The following is a 19,814-nucleotide window of genomic DNA, read 5'->3' on the forward strand; positions in this document are numbered from 1 at the left end:
AATTTTTCTCTTAAAAGTCTAAGTATACTAATCAAATCCCCTAAATAATAAAAAATATTTTAGTTTAATTGAGAAATAGTGGCCATCCATGATATCCCATGTGCATCGCAAATGCCTTATAGTAGTCTTTCATGGAGTAGAAAATGAATCGGTCAATAATTAAAAATCTAAAGGAAAAAAACTGAGTTCAACCTAACATATGGCAGTGCGATTTAATTCATGTAGTATTCTGTTATTTAGAGGTAAACTATCTCTTTTCTTTTAGTTATTTTGATATGATTTCTAATATCCAAATTGATAAATGTATCATATTTATATTTATATAAAAAAAGATATGAATTTTATTTAGTCTTATATAGCTGCCATTAACTTTAATGAGAAATAAATAAATATATTTTTAACTTAATTTATTTTTTATACAATGATATCTTTGATGCGGTAATTCATAAAATTTATCTGTCTAATTTATATTAATATTTATATTTGTACTATCACTTTTCAAATTTCAATCAATATTTATATTTATTAGCTAAAAATAGATATAAATATGAATATTGTTGGTATCCAGTGATGATTAAATCCATTTTCAACCTTTTACTCACCACCGTTCCGGTAAAAATAGTAGAAGTTATCAGCGGATACAAAAAACCAATTAAGAAACAAGTAAAGTGGTAAGAGAAAAGGAGTCAGAAAAACCTTGACTTCAACAGTAGTTCCACTTTCCGGTTCACTGACCGGTTTGAACGGAACCGGTACTGAAGGGCTCGCCTCCCAATGGTAGTACGGCACTGTCATCCATCCAACCTATCCTCCCCTAACGTCCGTTACGAACTCCGTCTCCCCAAACCAAACCGTCAACGCCGAAAGAAGCCTCTCGTAAAAAAACCCCACACCACGATGTGAGTCCTGCACAGGTCCCATAAACGTATATAACCGATTCCCGAAATCAAATTACGGAAACCATCAATTGGACGGTCCAGATTTACGGATGGCTAAGCAATTATGGTGTCCAGCGGAAGATGGAGACCTTTTTGTCTTTTCTGCTCGCAACCATTTCCCCCGTTCGAGGCTCCGCGCAAGATTCCTCTGCGCGACATGTCACCTACCATCAGCAACGCCTCGAAATTCGGAAGTACAAATCTCGGAGCTTTAATGAGCGGCAGATTCTCTTCCCGCATAGAAAATTCGATGGGTTCCTTCGTTGAGGGTACGACGATCGGAGAGCCCGGGGAACACGGAACGGACGGTGGAGATTGGGGGAACATCGGATCCTTTTCCCGATATAAGTAAAGAAGATAAAAATGGTTCCCCGGTTCTATTCCGAGCCTGGACGGCTCGGGGGTCGGAGCCTCCCGGTTCGGACCGAGGCCGGGCGTCTCCCCCTCAGTACGTTGAAATGTTCGCACGATGCCTCTACTTTATCTTTGCCACCCCGCACGGTCCGAGAAACCAAACCCCCTTCCCCTCCCCCCCCCCCCCCCCCCCCCCCCCCCCTCTCTCTCTCTCTTTCTCCTAGCTCGTAGCGTATCGCAGCTTCGAAGGCCATCGCCCTCCTGCCTCTGGAACCCTAACCCTAGCCGGGAGAACTAACGAAATCCTAGCCCTAGATTGAAGGAACCCCGATTCGATCGCCATTCACGGAGAGATCTCCGCCCATCCGAGTAAGTCCCGCTCTGTTGTTCTGCAAATCCCCCAATTTTCGCCCCCCGGATCGCCCGCCCCCGTCGCCGGGCGATCAATCTAGGGCTTTCGCCTCGTGTGCTTGCTAGATTCTCTGTTTTAGTTCGTTTTGCTGTCTCGTTTTGCTTACGCATCCGAATAGGGCGGGGAAATTGGGAATCTTGAGCGTCTGGGCTGGATTTGGTCCGGGGTTGTTGGGAGGGAGCTTGGAGTTTTGCTTCGTGGGGCTCGGTTGGAGGTTGGAGTAGTGGTGGGGTGGGGTTTTGGGGTGTGGGGAGTGGGCTGCGCACGGAGTATCTGTTCTAGGGTTTGTGGGATTTTGCCCGTTTGTACCTTTGCGCGGTGTTGTTCAAATGGAGGGGGGAAGGGAGTTTCTTTTTGCGTCTTCGATGGTTAGATATGCCCGAGATTTTGATGCTTCGGGGTTGATACACTAGGAGGAGCGTATATATTTGGGTCTTAGACTTTTTTGCATGCGAATTGGTTTGGAAATTAGTAGCAGCTAAAGATCATGTGTGCGGCTTTTGGAGCCCGGGGTTTGAGATTGATTTAAGAGTGTGGATGAGAGGTTGGACTTCTACTTACCTTATAATGCTGTTCTTTCTTTTTAAGGATTTGGATAGCTCGTTTTGAGCTTGACTTGTTACTGAAATAAACTGTTCTGGTGCGGGGGGACATGATTCCTGACGATGGTGTCTTGTTAGAGTACGCATCATAAGTGGGCAGATGGAAGCGTTCATGAAATGGTATCAGGAGTAGACGTATATAAATTTGGAAACTTAAATATCTTGATTGAGTTAGATTCTTTGGGTTCTGGGGCTATCCTATTTGTCAAAATTTTGTCTTTCAGCTTTATTTCCCACTAACTCACCTCATAACTTATGGCTTGTCCTCTACTTGTATTAATTGGTGACCTGCATTGTGAAACCAACGAATGCTTGATATTATTTATTAGGTACTTTAAACTGCATCTCCTCCGCCAAATAAATTTCGTACTAGCATTTCAGCAGTTAGTCTTACGCAAAATTATCTTAAAACTCTGTGCCAAAGTCCATTTACCATCTTCAAAGGTTTCATGGGTAGCTCAAAACCAGATCTCAAGAGCAGAAACTTAGAACACAAACTCACACTCTTCCTGCAAAGATCAGCAACCTGAGAAGAGAACTCTTGTTATGAGCCTGTAGGACCCTTTTTACACAAAAGTTATAGATTTTGTGTTTAAGAATGGAACAGTATGCTGTTTGCTAGACTTCCTCATTCCATTGTATTTTTTAGTAATGGATTAAAGGGTTTGATATTCATTTCTTTTTAAAACTAAATATAGACAGATAAATCTTTCTGACCAATTAACGTGCTCTGTTTTTCCCCATAGATTCATACTACCTCCTATCTGTGTGCCACTTTATTGCCGAGTACCTTTTTTTTACCTTTTAGATTAGATCATCGTGGTGATCACTTTGTGTATGTCTTGTGACAACTTTTCTTATGGTTATCATTTTTTCTGTAAATGTTGAATAAATATCCTGTGTTGAGAAGAAAGTGCCAAATTATTTAAGCCATCCAATATTAAATGATCGTTTGTTCTAAGTTTAAACCATTACAAGCCACCTCCTACTTAGATCTTGCTTTTTAGTTGTATTCTATGATTTAACTTGCACTCACATGAGAATTGTTGATATGTTGTAAGTAAATGCTGGATATCAAGGGACAATGTTAAGTTTGTCTAAGTGTCATTCTGTCTTTTTTTTTCTGCTTGTACTTTTCGTGATGCAGCTACATGAAAAGTATGGTGACATCATAATTCCCATTTCTTGACTTGTTATCATGGATTCTTTATTTCTGCTTTCATCTGCCATAATTAACTGGTCACCACATCATTTTTGCCCCACATACTTTTGCTCAATGCAATTTTATTGATTATTAATTTATCTCAAATCATTCTGTTCATATTGTTTCACAGAGTTGACATCCTAGGGGTGGACTTGAGCAGGGAAGTATCTGCTAGCAGGACATCACCTGTCATATAATGCATCCATAATTTGTGGAAAATTTGTGTTTATAAGGTTTGTTTGGTGGAGGCTGGACTCTCTATGCCTGGAATGAATTTACTGAAGAGGTCCACTACTTTGTTAAGGAAGACAACGCATCCCAGCATCATCCATCTGAAATTGGAAATGGAAGTTGGCCGAATTTCAATAGTAATTCACGGGCTGGAATTCAAAGCCAGAGTGTAATACCTCTGAATGTTAATTCAAGAAATTCCACTGTTCAGTCTATAGGTATGTGCCTATTAATTGTTCTCTTGAATTTATCCTCCTTAGAATCAGATTCAGCATCCAATTGTTGCAGCTCTTAAACTTCAGTGACATTGCAGCCATATGGCATCTTGATGTTTTTAGTAAGTAGGCCATCTTTGATACAGTCTTAATTGTATGTACCTGTGTTTTCTCATGGGCTGTCTTTAAAATGAGTGGAAGAGGAGAAATAAATAAATATTTCGCCCCTCCACAAAACATTCATGTTTAGTGGTTACAAAACCCATTTCTTCATATTGTTGTAAAATATATTTTTTTGTTTGGTTTTTTTTATCTTCAGATTCTGATAGGGCAAAATATCAGGCTAACTTCTCAATTGTCTTTTGGTGTGAATATCACTCAGATAAATCCAATTCCAGATTTTGGTAACAGTCAACCTGGAAACCAACAGTTAGATTTGAAAGGATTTATGCATGGTTCTCAAGATATTCAAACAAGGCCCAACCAGGCAGAGTTTGTAGAGGATAATTCTTTTTCTGATAGGCACAATACTGCATTTAGAGGCGTAGCTACTTTTAGTGCACAGCAGGGTAATGCTCCTCTACACAGTTCGGGTCTTATAAGAAATTCAGAAACACCAGAGGTTGCCCAGGCTCCTGTTAATTTTGACTTTTGTAATAGTCAACAGCAGCTCATTAGGAGCCGCCACCTTGGAACATCACAACCTCATCTAAGGCAGCAGCTGGGTTTTAACAACATGCAGTTATGGCAACAGCAATTGATGTACAAGCAGCTACAAGAGCTTCAGAGACAGCAGCAACTTCAGCAGCTGGATCAAGGGGAAAGGCAGCAGAATCCACTTAGCCAGTTATCTGCTGCTGCGAAGCCCAGCAGCGACCAATCAATTTCCGGCTCTTGCTAACGAAATGCCCGTCAATGATGCATCTAACTATGTGTGGTCAAATAACTTTGTGGGAGGTGAGTCCAAAATGCCTAGCAATTCTCAGATGTTTGTTGCTGGTAACATGAACTGGATACAACCCAGTGGCTCTCCTGCCATGCAAAATTTGACAAATGGTAGGATGTTTCCAAATGACCAAGGCCAAGCAATGCAGACCATGGGGTTTTGTTCCACAGAAGCTTGACCAGTCTCTGTATGGTATGCCAGTCTCCAGCAGCAGAGCACAGATGAATCAATATTCTCAGTTCCAAGGGATGCCTAGTGATAGCACTGATGTGATGACTAAGGCAGGTGGGATCCAAGCAGAAAAGGTGTCAATTCATTCAGATCCGCTTAATTCTTTTCAAAGTAGTCGGGGTATTCCTGAACAAGCTTGTTTGCAGGATAATATTTCAATTTCTACACACAGCTTTCAGGAAAAACGTTTGTTTGGGAATGCTTCAGTGCAGAGGGTAAGTAGTGGTGCTGCATCAGGCAATCTTCAGCAAATGAATCATTTGCAGCGCGGTGTTCAGCTTCAGAATTTTCAAGGTACTCAGGAGCAAGCTGATTTGTCTGGTAACTTGCAGGAAAAACCAGCACAAGTAGGACTTTCTTCTGATGAGGCTAGTCTAGATCCAACAGAACAGAAGCTCTTATTTGGTACTGATGATGATGACAACTGGGGATTTTCTTTTGGAAGGAATGTTAACTCTTGCACGGGAGGCTATCTGCATGGAAATTCTTCGGACAATGATTATATTGGTGCATTTTCATCTGTCCAGAGTGGCAGTTGGAGTGCCCTTATGCAGGAGGCTGTCCAAGTTTCCAGTAGTGAGAAGGGACTTCAGGAAGAATGGAGTGGCTTGAGTTTCCACAAAACAGAATCCTCTACTAGAAACCATTCAACCGTATCTAATGACAATGGGAAGCCGCAAGTAACATGGGATGACAATAACCTGCAGAGTGCACCTTATTTATCTTCAAGACCTTTGCCTTTGTTTAACAATGCTGATGCAAGCATAAGCCATTCTACTGCCCCTGGTTTTCAGCATTCATTTACATCAGCATATGAACAAAATGACAGGGTACCAGCTGAAGCTTCTTCCCATGAGTCCTTTCAGCAGTCAACTAGAGAAACACAGGACAAACAGTCTCTTCATAACCACAATCAGAAGCAATTTCTGGAGGGTGTCCTCCATGCACAAATGCAAACAAATAATGGTGTTGGGACTGGGCAAACACTTGGGCAGCTGGAGAACAATTCATGTTATGCAACAGTGGAGTCCAAATCGCATAACATGCAGGGTGTCTGGACTCACCAACAAAACATGCCTTTGTTGAATACTACTAGTCAATCAAGTAACAAGCCAAATAGCTGGAACATCACAGATTCACTTGGTAACAATGATGACACTAAGTATGGTGAGAGCAATAACGCAAACAGAATCATGGATGTCGAAAGGTGTTATGATGGCAGTATGTGGAAGGTTGGTGGAAATCAAGTGACTCCGATGGGTGGACTGGAGCCAATGAAATCTGATATTAGTAGTCCCCAGATGCAAAGTGACACTTCTTTCACGGGCAGTGTAGCTGCTGTTATGAATTCGGGTACTTTGAGAGTGAATCAGGAAATGAATCAGCATCTAGTTAATAGACATCAGATTGATCGTGGAAAACATGTTGCCCTTGATTCCTTTATAAATTCTGCAAGTAATGTAAATGCGGAAGGAAACCAGTATAATAAAAGCAGCAGATCACAAGCGTGGGAATCAACCATAAATAACACCGGAAAAGAATTGGTCGAAACCTATGACAGCAAGCACGAGCATCCAAAAACAGTTTCCAATGAAGAATATATGTCAAACCATTTAAATTTTGGGCAGCATAGCAGTGGTGGAGGTGCTGCAAGAGAGAGCTCCTTGTTAACTGAAAATGACACCCGTGCTTTGGTTAGTGGCAGCCAAAAATCATTTAGTCACTCTGAGCAACGAACTCCTGGTTCCCACAGGCTTCAATATCACCAAATGGGAAGTATGGGGATCAATGTCCAACCTTCTATCCTTCAGTTGCAGGCATCATATCCTCAGGGTCTGCCTCAGTCAGTCATCCGAGGATCAAATCATGAGCAAAGATATATTGGGTACTCACAGTTTGCTGGCCCAGTTGTTTCGAACAATGTTATTGGTATGGCAAAGGTACTGATGCATTTTTATGTGCGAGTTGATTTTATCACTGATGATACTTCGTCAAACCTCTTTATTTCAGGAGGTGTTAATGATACTTTTTCATTTACAGGGAAACTTTGCTAGTGTACAGAAAAATTCAAAAGGAGCCGAGGACATACAATCTAGAGCTACTGTACCTAGATATGACTCAACTGGATCTAATTCCTTCGGTGGATCAGCTGCTCTAAATTCCCAGAATAAAGGAATTGGTCAAACAAGGTAAGTGGTAGTAGCTAGAGATATTGCTACTTAACCCAATTACCTTGTTATGATCTTTTCACTTGAACCTCATTCCAGATGTCTACATGCATAAATCTTATTATTGACATTGAACAATGCTCCACTTGTTTTACTCTTTTGTTGCACATTCGATAAACGTACAATGGCCAGGAGAATGCTTCAGATCTCACTGATAATTTTATATGAAAACTTCCATTATGTCATTTGTACATGACTTAGCATCCTTTATGCTTTTCACTTATTGCATTTCCCAATATTTTGGGATAAGCAATTTATCATTGCCATGCATAATGATTAGAGCCCGTTTCTGGCTTTGGTATTGGCCATTCCTCACACTGCATATCTTTCTAAATGCAGTCAGGAAATGCTTGAGCTTCTTCACAAGGTGGACCAGTCAAGGGATGGCAAAGCTATTGCTGCATCTGATGTACCCGAAGCAGCTGCTTCTGATATCTGTGCTTCTCATCCTCAAGTTATTCAGTCTTCTGCCTCGCAAGGTTTTGGATTACGATTGGCCCCACCATCACAACGGCAGCCAGTTTCAAACCAGCCTTCTCAGACTTCCTTACGTGATTTTAGTAGTAGGCAACTTGACCATGTGAGAGGGACTAAGGATCGAACATGGTTAGCTTCTACAGCTTCAGTTCGACCTCTGCCTCATGAAGCATCTCAAATAGAAAATTGGGACACTAGGTGCAGTGTATCTGGACAGACATGCATGGAAACATCAACATCGTATAGTCAGGTCAACTCACCGGCAGCAGCTGCTTCAGATCTTTCTCAAACGGGAATTCAGTTCCAACAGCAGGAGCAGCAACACCACATATCTGGAGCATCTGGAAATAAAACAGTGGGGCAATCTGCAAATTTTTCTCTTGGCAATCAAGCTAATGTAAATTCATTTGCTAAAAATGTTCCTCTTCTTGGACAGCCACGTGAATCACATGACAGAGCTATGGCTGATCGATCTTTCCAGACATCAGTGCCTAATCTGGCTGGAAGAATTCCATCTTCCAGGCTTTCTTCCTCTGCTGATACTCATGCACCTGCTGCTTCATCATTTTATTCAGCACAGACAGATCATTCCCAACCAATGGATGCAGGCTTTTCTCGTACTAGAAGTTCAGGCCAGCCACTCCCTGTAGTAGAACCTGGATCAGGGTCACAACCTTCTACATCAGGGATGCCTCAGCAAGCTGGCTTCTCAAAAATGTCGCATCATGTATGGACAAATGTACCAGCTCAACATCTAGCTGGTGTCCAGCCTCACAATCTTACTTCTGCTATATTTCAGTCCATGAGTTTATCAAATAATAGGCATACTGGATTGTGGGGCCTGCAGAAGGTGGATGATCAAAAACATAGGGGAGAAAATGTTCCATCTGAGTCTGGTACATGTTATGTCAAATCACAACAAGCCACTGAAGGAGAGGAACATGCAGTCATGGATGGTTCCTTGCAACAAGTACCTTGCGAGAGGGTGGATGTTGCTACTAAGGCAGGCGATGTATCTCAAGGGCAAGAACCAACACAAAAGCATCTGTTAGAAGGAAGTTCTGCTGTTTCCATTTCATCCTTGGTCCGTCTGCATCAGCAAGATGCCAGCAAGGGAAAACATGGGCAGGACTCAGCACATAACCTACAGACAGTATGTGTTCCTCACGCAAATGCTGCTTCTTCTAGCAGTGATGTTGGGTTGCATGGGCGCACTTCAAAACCTTCAGAAGTTCAACAGCAAACTTACTCTCTACTGCATCAGATGCAAGCCATGAAGGGTGCTGATTCTGATCCAAGCAAGAGGGTTGGGAAAAGGCTTAAAGGGGCAGATTTTGGTTCTGATGCTTTACAGATGGACTGGAAAGCAGGTCAAGGCATTGTTTGTGGACAGAATGCGGTCTTCAGGGTTCCTGCAGATAATGAATTGGGTGCAGCTTCACACAGTTCCTTCTCATCAGATGTCAAAATGCTAAGCTTTGCTTCAAGGGATAATGAAGAGAGAAGTGCGAGCGCATGTTCCCAGCTCCCCGGTAGAGAAGCTTCTTCTCAGGATGTACGTGTTGTGGGATGTCATGATCTTCAAACTCACATGCACTCTCTTACTAAATGTTCTCCATCAGATTTAATAGGGGGAAGCGAGCGCCCACAGATTAGTCCTCAGATGGCTTCCTCCTGGTTTGAACAGTATGGAACCTACAAAAATGGTCAGATTCTTGCAATGTATGATGGCCAGAGGAGTGTGAAACCTGCCACGCAGCAGTATTATTTCCCAAAAGTTTCTGGGAGCATGGATAGTGGTACTGAAGTGGCTCAAAGAATGGATACAAGTCAGGTTGGCGATCTTGGGCGAAGCACATTAGCCACAACTGTAGCTGCCAGTGAATCTTCTCCTAGTTGCCTGCCTTCTAATGTCATGGACCATGATATGGTTCCAAGACTGAAGAAGCGTAAAAGTGCAACATCAGAGCTTCTACCATGGCATAAAGAGGTTGCACAAGGTTCACGAAGGCTGCAAACTATCAGGTGGTACTTTCCATCAGTGTCAACTTTGTCTGATAAGCACTACTACTTCTGTCTACTTTTTGGAACAGAAAAGGCAGATGCTTTATTGGAATGTTGGCGTACTTCATTTTCTTTTTTCCATTCTCGGGAGCAATGTGATTTCTTTGCGATCTTTCTAACAAACAAATTTTTTAAATTGTCTACAGCATGGCAGAGCTGCATTGGGCTCAAGCTTCTAATAGGTTAACTGAAAAGGTTTGTGAATTGTCCATTTTGATAGCTGTTAGTTCCTATTTTTGAATTGTATTCTTTACATGGCTTAGTTTTTGATTATAGGTGGAGGATGAAGCTGAAATGTTAGAGGATGGTTTGCCAGTGCCTCAACCAAGAAGAAGACTAATCCTTACAACTCAGCTAATGCAGCAGCTTCTTCCGGCCATACCTGCTGCAATTCTTAAAGCAGAGTCCCCTTCAGCTTATGAAAGTGTGACATACTGTGTTGCTAAATCAGCACTAGGAGATGCATGCAGCTTGATTGCTTCCTCAGGATGTGATTCTTGTGTGCAGTTAGACAAGGAAAAGATGTAAGGATGTCGATGCCCTTTAGAAAATGAACGAAGTAGTATGATTTCTAGATGCTAAATTGCTTTAGCTAACATGCGAAGTACGGATAATATGCTCGTTTTAACTGCTCTTTTATTTGAAGAAATGTCATATGGATGCATTTATTTTCTACAGAAACCTTTGACAAAACCATGGTCATTAAAGGCAGTTATGTTTTCCCCTAATTTTACAGGATATCTGAAAAACATAGGACTTCGGAGAAAGTGGGAGACAGCATTTACTCAAAAGTTGTAGAGAACTTTATTGGAAGATCGAAGAGGCTGGAAAGTGAATTCTTAAGGTATGAACAATTTTCAGTGGTTTCTTATGGAAAATTCTCTCTTTTCCTTCCTGCTGTCATGTTGATGTGCTTTGTTATGATTGTACTAATGACTCCTGTGCATATGCTACCACCTTCTTTTGTGACTAATATACGTAAATATGTGTTTGATTCAATCATTTACCTGGCTTCAGTTATTTGGAAGGTTAGTATTAGCTTTGCTGCTATGATATCTGTGTAATTAGATCAGTCTTCCTGTATTCGTCAGTCGAACATCAGTAAATCTCCATATATATGAGATCCTAGTATATTGTATTATAGACTCCTTGTGCATCTTTTTTCCTTTTTTTTTGATGACTTGCACTTTGATCAATAATCAATATGCTATGACAATTTTTTATCCTTTTGACAAAATTGCTTGTTAGTTGGTTATAATCAAATTTCCCTTTTAACATGGGTCTATGTTCTGTTCATTATGGACACTTACTGCTTGGTATGTACTGCTTGTACCCCCTGTAATGTATGTGGGTGACTAATTACCAGGGTGTGTGCCTGTACCTCAGTATTTTAAACCCCTTGTTGTCTGGTTTGGTGTTACATTTAATTATTAGAGAGCTTATTTTGTCTTTTTTTTAAGTCTTGCCCTGACTATGTTCCTGGGAGAAAAACATTTTCGATGCAATTTTCCCAAGCATGTGGGTATGATTCCATTTTCTTCTGAAAACTTAGGAAATTTTTTTTTAACTAGTATCAAGTACTTGGATAATTGTTTGTATTTCTTTTTGAAATGGTTTTTAAAATCTGAAAGTAGATTGCTTAAACCCAAATTCAAACTAGGCAAGTTTTGTTAAAGCCGATCTTTTGCTTATGTGAAGAGGGAGAAGCCTAATTTCTTAAAGCAATTTCAAGGATGACCAATTATGATGTTTATGGATGGTGGTGACAGAGAATATAATTAAAGTTTTGATTACATGATTTGAAGATGATTCAGAAGGATCTTTAGACTCGATGTGGACCACTTTGACTACTAGGAGAAGGGGTGATCAGGGTTTAAGAGCGAGATGCGCCGCATCGTGAAGCCGAGTCACAAACCAAACTTTCGAAGGCGATAACTTGGTTATACGATGCTTGATTAAAATAATTTTTTTTTTGAAATTAGGTAGTTTTTTAAGATGAATAACTTTGGGCCAACCTCCTAGGAGGTTGAATCGGGACAATTTTATCTTTTAGCTCTAAAACGGGCTGGTCGAACCGAAAGATTTTTTGGGTAAGACTTCGATTGGGCGTCGTTCTTTATCCGAAAAGAATCAGACGGAACAATAGAAGGTAGAGTTGATGTAGAGATTGAGATCTACTTCTTTAAGAAATTTAGCTTTTTTAGTATATTTTTAAATTTTAGTTTTTTCTAAAATATTTCTATTAGTCATATCTATTTTAGAATACCTAGTTTTATTTGAACTAGGAGAGAAATCCAACTCATTGTGAAAGGGGGGATCTCGCTAGTATTATAAATAGGGGCTATATACCTAAATTTAGGTATGGGGATGATCAATAAAAGAAAAGAAGACTTAAGCTCTATTTTCGAAATTCTTCCATCTTCTAGTTGAGCGAGTTGAAGGAGATTTTTCTTCTCTTCGATCAGATTAAGTTGGTATCAGAGCGTCGGTCCTCTACATTTGTGGGTCCTAGTTTATGGTCCAAATGTGCGAGTAATACAAGCAATCAGGAGAAGGTCTATTCGTGCTTCAAGTACATCGAAGGATAAAGGCGAATATGGCTGCTAGTTCTTTCTTGATGGATGATGAGATGAAGGGATGTCTCATACAACTAGAAGAGAAGATTGCCCAACTCACCAAAGTCCTCTCCAGATTGGCGATACCTTTAACACAAGCACCAATTTCTGTTGCAAAGCTATCTTTTACGTCTGTAAATGAAGATCTACAATTTAGCGAGGAGGATAAGCAACCTACATATATGAAAAGTCTTTCTTCAACTCTTTAAAGTTGAAGCTCAAATTGAGATTCCTGTATATGATGGGGTTGTTGATGCGGACAAACTAGATAACTAGTTAGACCAGAGATGTACCTTACTATTTATGGATACTTTAGTGTCCAAAAAGTAACTTTTGCCCATCTCAAGCTTTCTAGCCATGCTCTTATCTGGTAAAATTCGTATATGAGAAATAATGGTATAATTTAATCTGGAACAAATTCAAGAGTCTAATCAAGAAGCAGTTCTACCCAATAGGTCACAAGGATGATTAGTGTATTATGCGGCGGTACCTATGACAGAAGCATGATCAGTCTATCCAGGACTACACCGAGTTTCACAAAAAAGCAATTTCTTTTGCAATCTCCATCGATGATCATGCAATTCTCATAAAGTTTAAAACAATGAAGCCACCTTGAAGGTTGTGGGAATTGAGGAGAAGAATCGGCCTAGGGAAGGAAAGAAGGGCGACAAGTTCAGAAAAAATTGGTGGAATTCTAGGTCAGGAGGGGGAGCAAGGTACGAAGCACGTTAACACAACTCATATTAATTACTACAATCACTGTAACTTTCATGGACACATCAGAGAAAAGTGTTGGAAGCTTCACCCTGAGCTGTAGTCGAAGAGAAACATGTAGAAGGACGAGGATTCTAAGAAGGGAAAAGTGGTTCTCAATGCTGTAGAGGTTGAGGAGCTAATTGAGCTGGAGCAAGTAGACTTCAAATTGAGCTTGATGGCGAGGAAATCTAGGACAACTGAGACAAATTTAGAGGTGCAAGAGGAATTGAAGCAAAGCATCATCGAGGCTATTGTAGATCCTGAAAGCTAGAAGAACCTCGTCTCTATAAATCTAGTTCAGAAGTTGTGGTTGCAAACGAAGTCTCATCCACGTTCCTACCCTCTTTGTTGGATTCAGAAGGATGTCGAATTGAAGATCATCAAGCAGTGTACCTTTAAATTCGCCATAACTGAGGTATATTGACGAAGTAAGTTGTGAAGTAGTTACTTTGGATGTTTGCTAGATTATTTTTAGGAGCCCGTAGCTTTGGGATCGAGATGCAGTTTTCTACCGACGTCTGAAGAAGTATTATCTCGTAAAAGATGGAAAAGAGCTCATGATCAGTGACTCTAAAACACAAAGTAACATTGACCTTGCAGCTGCTACCCAAGCGAAGTAACTTATTAATGCTTGAAACAAGTTTGTGATGATGGTACAAGAACCCGATACTACTTATGAGAGGCCAAGCTCTCGTTCCTTGGTTCCATTGACCAATCTACCGATATCAATATTGAGGAGTCGCCGTACTCATCATCGATGAGGAAGGACGGCAAGGAGTGTCCCTACCACGAAGTCCAGAGGCAGGAGCAAAGCAAGTGGTTCGCTGAGACTCGAGAGCAAAGAAGAACCAGACCAGAAACCATCTTCGAGCAAGCCAGGTGGTTCAACTGCGAGATAGGGATGTATGCATTTCTCCACCTTCACTTTTGATTTAGCGAAAGCTAAATCGCTTAAACAGGGTGATTTAGCTTTTTTTGATAGTTTCCTTTTTGGATAAGACTTTGATCGGATGTAGCTTTCTATCTAAGAAGAATCAAGTGAAGGGTTAAAAGGCAGAGTTGATGTAGAAGTCGAGATCTACCTCCTCAAGAATTTTAGCTTTTTCTAGAATATTTCTAAATTTTAGCTTTTTTTAAGAGTATTTCTATTAGTCATATTTATTTTAGAATATCTAGTTGTATTCGAACTAGGAAAGAAATCCAACCCAAATTGTGAAAGGAGGGATCTCGCTAGTATTATAAATAGGAGTTATGTACCTTAGTTTAGGAGATGTGGTTGATCAATGAAAGAAAAGGGAGTTAAGCCCTACTTTCAAGATTTTTCCATTTTCTTCTAGTTTTTTTTTTTAAAGATTCGAATTGAGCGGGTTAAAGAAAATCTTCCTTCTTCCCGATCTGATCAGATAATAGGGTTGTGCATGGTTATATAACAAGAAAAAATTTTGAATATTCACATTGGCACTTCGTAGTTTGTGTATGGCCATTTCTGTATGGCAGTTTTGAATGGATGGTTGCATTTTGTTTGAGCCTGGATGGAAGTTCTAGTCACACAGATCATATAGCACCAGCGCTATGCTTTGGAGGAACAAGCTGTTATACGTCCTATTTGGTTTTTACTTAAGATTTGTGGTGTCTCTTATATTTCAGAGATGCATACTAAGTGTGCCTTTGGTATGCATTAGTAGAAGATCGGCATGATAATTTTTGTGGAATTTGATTTACTCTCCTATATCAGAAAAGAAACTGAGCTGTGTGGATGTTGCTTGGCAAGGGTAAGTTTCCACTTTCTGGTATAATGAGCAATTGCTCTAACCTTCTTTTTATATTTATACTTTTGGCCATGTATGTCTTTATTATTTTGGAGGTTATTTACAGCATTGCAGGTCGTTCTTTCCTTATTCTGTTCCTGCAGCAGCCTTGATATTGACTCAGCCATCCCTCATATGTTTACCTTATAACATTTTTCCTTGTCATCCAAAAAAACTGTGCATATACTGCAGAACAACAAGTGGGTGTGCCATATTCAAGTTGTGCCATATTCAAGTTAATGGTGAGGATTGAAACTCAGTGAGGTTGAATGTAGAGTATTTGGGGATTTTATGTGACCATGTTGATGGGATTGTTGTTGTATATGTGGTTTCTGTTTTCAGGGGTGGTGGTGATGGGGTGTTGGGGGGGGTCCGATCTCAAAAAATAAGAGGTTCTAATATGTAGTCGGATTAGGGAACAAATAGCATTAGAAGAGTAGCTCCAGAAATTCTCGAAGAGTCCTGAGGCTATGATGTAGGGGAATGAAAGAGAACTTTACTTCCAAGTTCCAACTAGTGATGATAAAGAAACTGCAAAATTATGCTCTTTTTTTAAAAAATACAAAAAGAATTGAAACACCAATACAAGTGACCTACTGAAAGAGTAACGATGCCTAATTATGTATAGAAGGTGAAAAGAGGTAATTCTTGAAATTATTAAGGGTGTGTTTTGTAATGATTGTCTTTCATTTTAAGGTGCCAAGCGTTCATGTTAACTGCCTTCTTTGTGCTTTTTAAGATAAGGATTCCACTTTATTTTCCATATTTGAAGCAAAACATCACTGTCTTTTGCTTTCTTTTTCATTTTTTTGCTGTATAGGTGAAGGGACATGTGATGCACTTGATTAATTCTTGAGGGAGTTTCCTTCAAAAAAAGATTAGTTCTTTAGGGTGTTTTTGATGGATGATTTTGATTTCATCAACCTATCAAACATGTAGGTTAAATCGCTAGATATCTTGTTATCATTTCCCTTCGTTAACTTTTATGTGAATTAATAATTATTTGTCCAATTTTGATCTGTTCCCTGTATGGCTGAAGGGAGACAAATTTAATAGGGTGCATTTAATGAAGGTAGATGTAAATTATAGAGGATCATGACAGCTTGGGAGCTTCACCTGATGCCCAATGCTTGTGTTATATGTACTAGGTATACTAGTGGTGAGAGCTGAGTCATCTAAATGATTTTTTTTTTGTTTAACATGCTTGCTGCAAGTTTATCTGCAATATCTCCTTACAGTTTTACTTGTATGTCGAGTTTTATTTTTTGGCAAGATATATGCTATGTTGATATATTTGATCCTTCCATCATCTGAATTTTCCATAATGTCGTGCTGATCTTTTCTTATTATCTAATTAGTTGAAGCTATAAAGGAACCTGTAAACATTCAAAAATTTCTGTTATGTCATACTGATTTTCTGATCATAATTTCCTTGCTACTGTTTTTACATGGTTTCTCCTCTATCAGACTGGACAGGAGGACTTCAATGTTAGATGTACGGCTAGAGTGCCAGGAGTTAGAAAGGTTTTCTATTGTCAACCGTTTAGGCAGGTTTCATGGTCGGAGTCACACAGATGGAGTTGAGAGCTCATCGACTTCTGAAAATGCGCCTCGTAGAACATTTCCGCAAAGATATGTTACTGCACTTTCCATGCCTGGAAATCTTCCTGAGGGGGTGCTCTGTTTATCACTCTAGATCATTAATTGATTGATTTTTTTTCCTTTGATCCCTGCTCCATGCTTTTCTACTCCCCATTTATAATATGCATAGGCACATAGATAAACATGGAACAGGGGAGGCAGTAGTTACATTCAATATATAATGTGAAGAAGCTGAGGCAACCTATAGGGGTGCCCGCCTTTGAAAGCAGTGCCTCGTGTGTTCTTTTACCCAAAGCACAGGTCTCTGTAAATTCATGGAATTAAGGAGGTTTGGTCTCGCTTCATTTTCCAGTTGCAGAAGAGTCTAGCATCATTATATATTTCTAGAAGAATTCATCATAATGACTAAGTTATGCAATCTCAACATTTCCCAATGATCAATCTCAACATCAACTTGAGTTTTGCAATCTTGCCATACATGGGTATAGGCAGGTAATACATGCTTGGAGGCATTATTTTTGGCGTTCCTTTCTTCAGCGATCTGTTGATGCGTGCGTAACATTGGTAGTTCAAAGCGCGACCTTGTTTGGGTGCTACCTGCTGAAAAGATTATCTTATGAGGAGGTTCCAGTAGTTTCAAAACCAGCTACCTTTTCAGGCGGGTTCTCCTAGAAATTTATTTGGTAATCGTATTTACTTTGAACCAGAAATTTGGTAATATATGATCCATGTAAATTGAATAATTAACTAGTTAAAAGGGCCAAATAAGTCATTCTTCTTATTACCAGCCAATCATTTAATTTTGTAGTGCAAATTACTCCCAGAACGGTGTTATGGAAGAGTAACAGAACTATATCAGAACTGTAGTTTAGGAAAAAAAAAGAAAAAGAAAAATGAGTAACAGAAATGTAAAAAGCCAAGAAGTTGAACATTGAATGTGGCCCGGCACGAATTGTTTGAATATAATGGCAGTGATCAAATGCAAAGCTTTAGCCCCATTAATACCATGGAGGTTCAATCGAGTTTGGGTCTGGTCAAGCTTGATTTGTTTATCATTATTTTGAGCTCAATTCGAGGTTAATTTCGTACTGAGCTGACCAAGGGCTTATGCTTGATAATTCTATATTGAGCTTTAATCAGTTGAAGATTAGATGATGAATTCTCAATTATTGATTTCAAGCTTGATGTAAGGTTTGGTTCGTATCCAGATTACCATTTAATTGATCCAAAAAAATTTAAAAAAATACACCAATTAAAATCTTAATTCAATTGTCAATCATATAAAATATGTATTTATATAGAGTTTATATGTACCCAAATCTTATTGAGCGAAGTCTAAGCGAGCTGGGTTGATTTTTTTGGCTCTGCTTCAAATCAATCTCGGGGCCCGTATTGTAGTTCAAACTTCGGTTTGTTTAGCTTCAAGCCGATTTGATTCAAGCTTTTCTCGAGAAGAGACCGACATGTATCTGACCTATTAGAGATATTTTCGTCTGTGGAGGATCCAATGTACAGCTCTTGATACCGTGCATCCAAACAAAGGCATTAGAATATGACAGTTCTATGATTAACATCGTTCGAAGATCTTTTGTATCTTCTGTTCGTGGCTGCTTGCAACTGCTTCTGTTACATTAGTTCGAATACATGTGGAGTAAAAAGCAATAATAATTTATTGATGGTTTGCATGACTTAAAATGATGGCGATGAAATAGAATTATGACCATGCAAAGATATGCAGGATGTGTTGTGCAGAGCTCCTAAAATGTAGGCTGCTGCCAAAATGTGAATGTAAAAATTGTCAGGGGTAGTTCTTCATGTTGATTCGAGTATACATTGATGTTGTTGTGGAAAATGAATTCGGAGAAGGGAGACTAGGGTTTTACAGAGAAAATAATTGAACTTAAGAAAAGAATTTTCTTCTAACGATGTTAGAACATATTTTAGTGTTAAATTTGAGTTTTAGTTAGGTTTTACGTTTAATGTTTAGCTATCTCTCTGACCGCTTGAAATACGTCCGTGTGACTTTCTGAATGGCACCTTCCTCTCAAAAAGCATGCAAATTCTGTAATATTGCCTCCTGATCTCAATTTTTCTGATCCGAAAGGAAAACACGCTTCTCTTGTTGAGGAGGATCAAGTCGTTTTCTTTCCCACGATCGGGATGAAGTTTTTTTTTTTTTTTTTACTGCAATGGAGGAATCATACGCTTTTAGTGAGAATACATCCAAAAAAAATAAAAATACAACAAATCTCATAGTGTCCTAGATAGCTCTCTCTTTCTAACCCACATGCCCTCTCTTCTGAATGGTCGGCTATAAATGAGACCACCTAATGTACAGCCCCATTGGTCTCTCCATAACATCTTCATTTAATATAATCGGAATATTTCGAAGCAAATAGAATGAGAGAGATACTCCTATTGGATTGTTGGGCTTCCACTTGGTTTAGGACCAACCATGGTCTTGGCGTATTTGGTCTGGTTCGACCAACAGGGGAAAGAGGAGATCACGAAGAACTCATATATGGTCCGCATGTCACCCAGAAGGCGCGAGAGGAGAGAAAAAATGTGCGCGATTGTGAGAGGAAAAAAAAAATGAGAAGGAGGACGAAAAAAAGAAGAGAAGATGAAGAAGAAGAAGAAGAAGAAGAAGGAAAAAGGACGAACACTAGTTGTGGTTGTGGTGTGGTGATGGTGACTTGGCTCCGGCGGCGGTGGGTCAGCGACCGGTTCGGGGTGGCAGACAATGGTGGCGGCCGGAAGAAATGGGTCAAAAATGGACAAGAAATGGGTAAAACAAACAACAAGAAATGGGTGAAACAGGGCACCTGGGTGGGGCTTAGCTTAAGGGAGAAAAGAAGGTGAAGGAGGGCCAGGGAGATGGCCACAGCTCCATTGTGTAGCTGCGATCCGACTGCATGCACGGAAAAACAGAGCAAGGAGGGAGATTGGCTTCGGTGGCAGCTTCCTCGACCACAAAGACTGCGAGAGGGCAAGGGGCTCTCCGGCGAGCAGAGATGGCGGTGACTCTCGGCCGACGACGGCGGATTTCGACGGGAAGAAGGGCGATGGATCTCGGAACTGGAAAAGAAATAGACTAAAAGAGGTTTCGACAGAGAGGAAATAGGGTTCGG

At 40.0% G+C, this 19,814-nt stretch overlaps 1 protein-coding gene and 1 long non-coding RNA gene across 2 annotated transcripts; both read left to right on the forward strand.

The window, feature by feature from the left end:
* Positions 1–1,489: 1,489 nt before the first annotated feature.
* LOC120113242 lies at positions 1,490–4,818 on the forward strand. The gene is made up of 3 exons (XR_005515033.1): positions 1,490–1,661; positions 3,641–3,959; positions 4,339–4,818. It is a non-coding gene; the product is annotated as an uncharacterized LOC120113242 (long non-coding RNA).
* Positions 4,819–4,861: 43 nt separating this feature from the next.
* LOC103708247 lies at positions 4,862–17,027 on the forward strand. The gene is made up of 8 exons (XM_039134465.1): positions 4,862–4,913; positions 5,017–7,073; positions 7,174–7,322; positions 7,701–9,863; positions 10,049–10,097; positions 10,179–10,426; positions 10,639–10,746; positions 16,549–17,027. The coding sequence occupies exons 1-8, from the start codon at positions 4,862–4,864 to the stop codon at positions 16,775–16,777; spliced, it is 5,055 nt and encodes a 1,684-aa protein (XP_038990393.1). The 3' UTR covers positions 16,778–17,027.
* The last annotated feature ends 2,787 nt before the right edge of the window (positions 17,028–19,814 follow it).

Source organism: Phoenix dactylifera, chromosome 15 (genome assembly GCF_009389715.1).
Source record: "Phoenix dactylifera cultivar Barhee BC4 chromosome 15, palm_55x_up_171113_PBpolish2nd_filt_p, whole genome shotgun sequence".
In the NCBI taxonomy this organism is placed as follows: domain Eukaryota; kingdom Viridiplantae; phylum Streptophyta; class Magnoliopsida; order Arecales; family Arecaceae; genus Phoenix; species Phoenix dactylifera.

Bases quoted from the DNA above. Each gene is read 5' to 3' on its own strand.
- LOC103708247 (XM_039134465.1), top strand. From the start codon at position 4,862: ATGCCCGTCAATGATGCATCTAACTATGTGTGGTCAAATAACTTTGTG. The intron at 10,098-10,178 runs GTTTGTGAATTG...TTTTGATTATAG, and splicing joins CTAATAGGTTAACTGAAAAG to GTGGAGGATGAAGCTGAAAT. The intron at 10,427-10,638 runs GTAAGGATGTCG...CTAATTTTACAG, and splicing joins CAGTTAGACAAGGAAAAGAT to GATATCTGAAAAACATAGGA.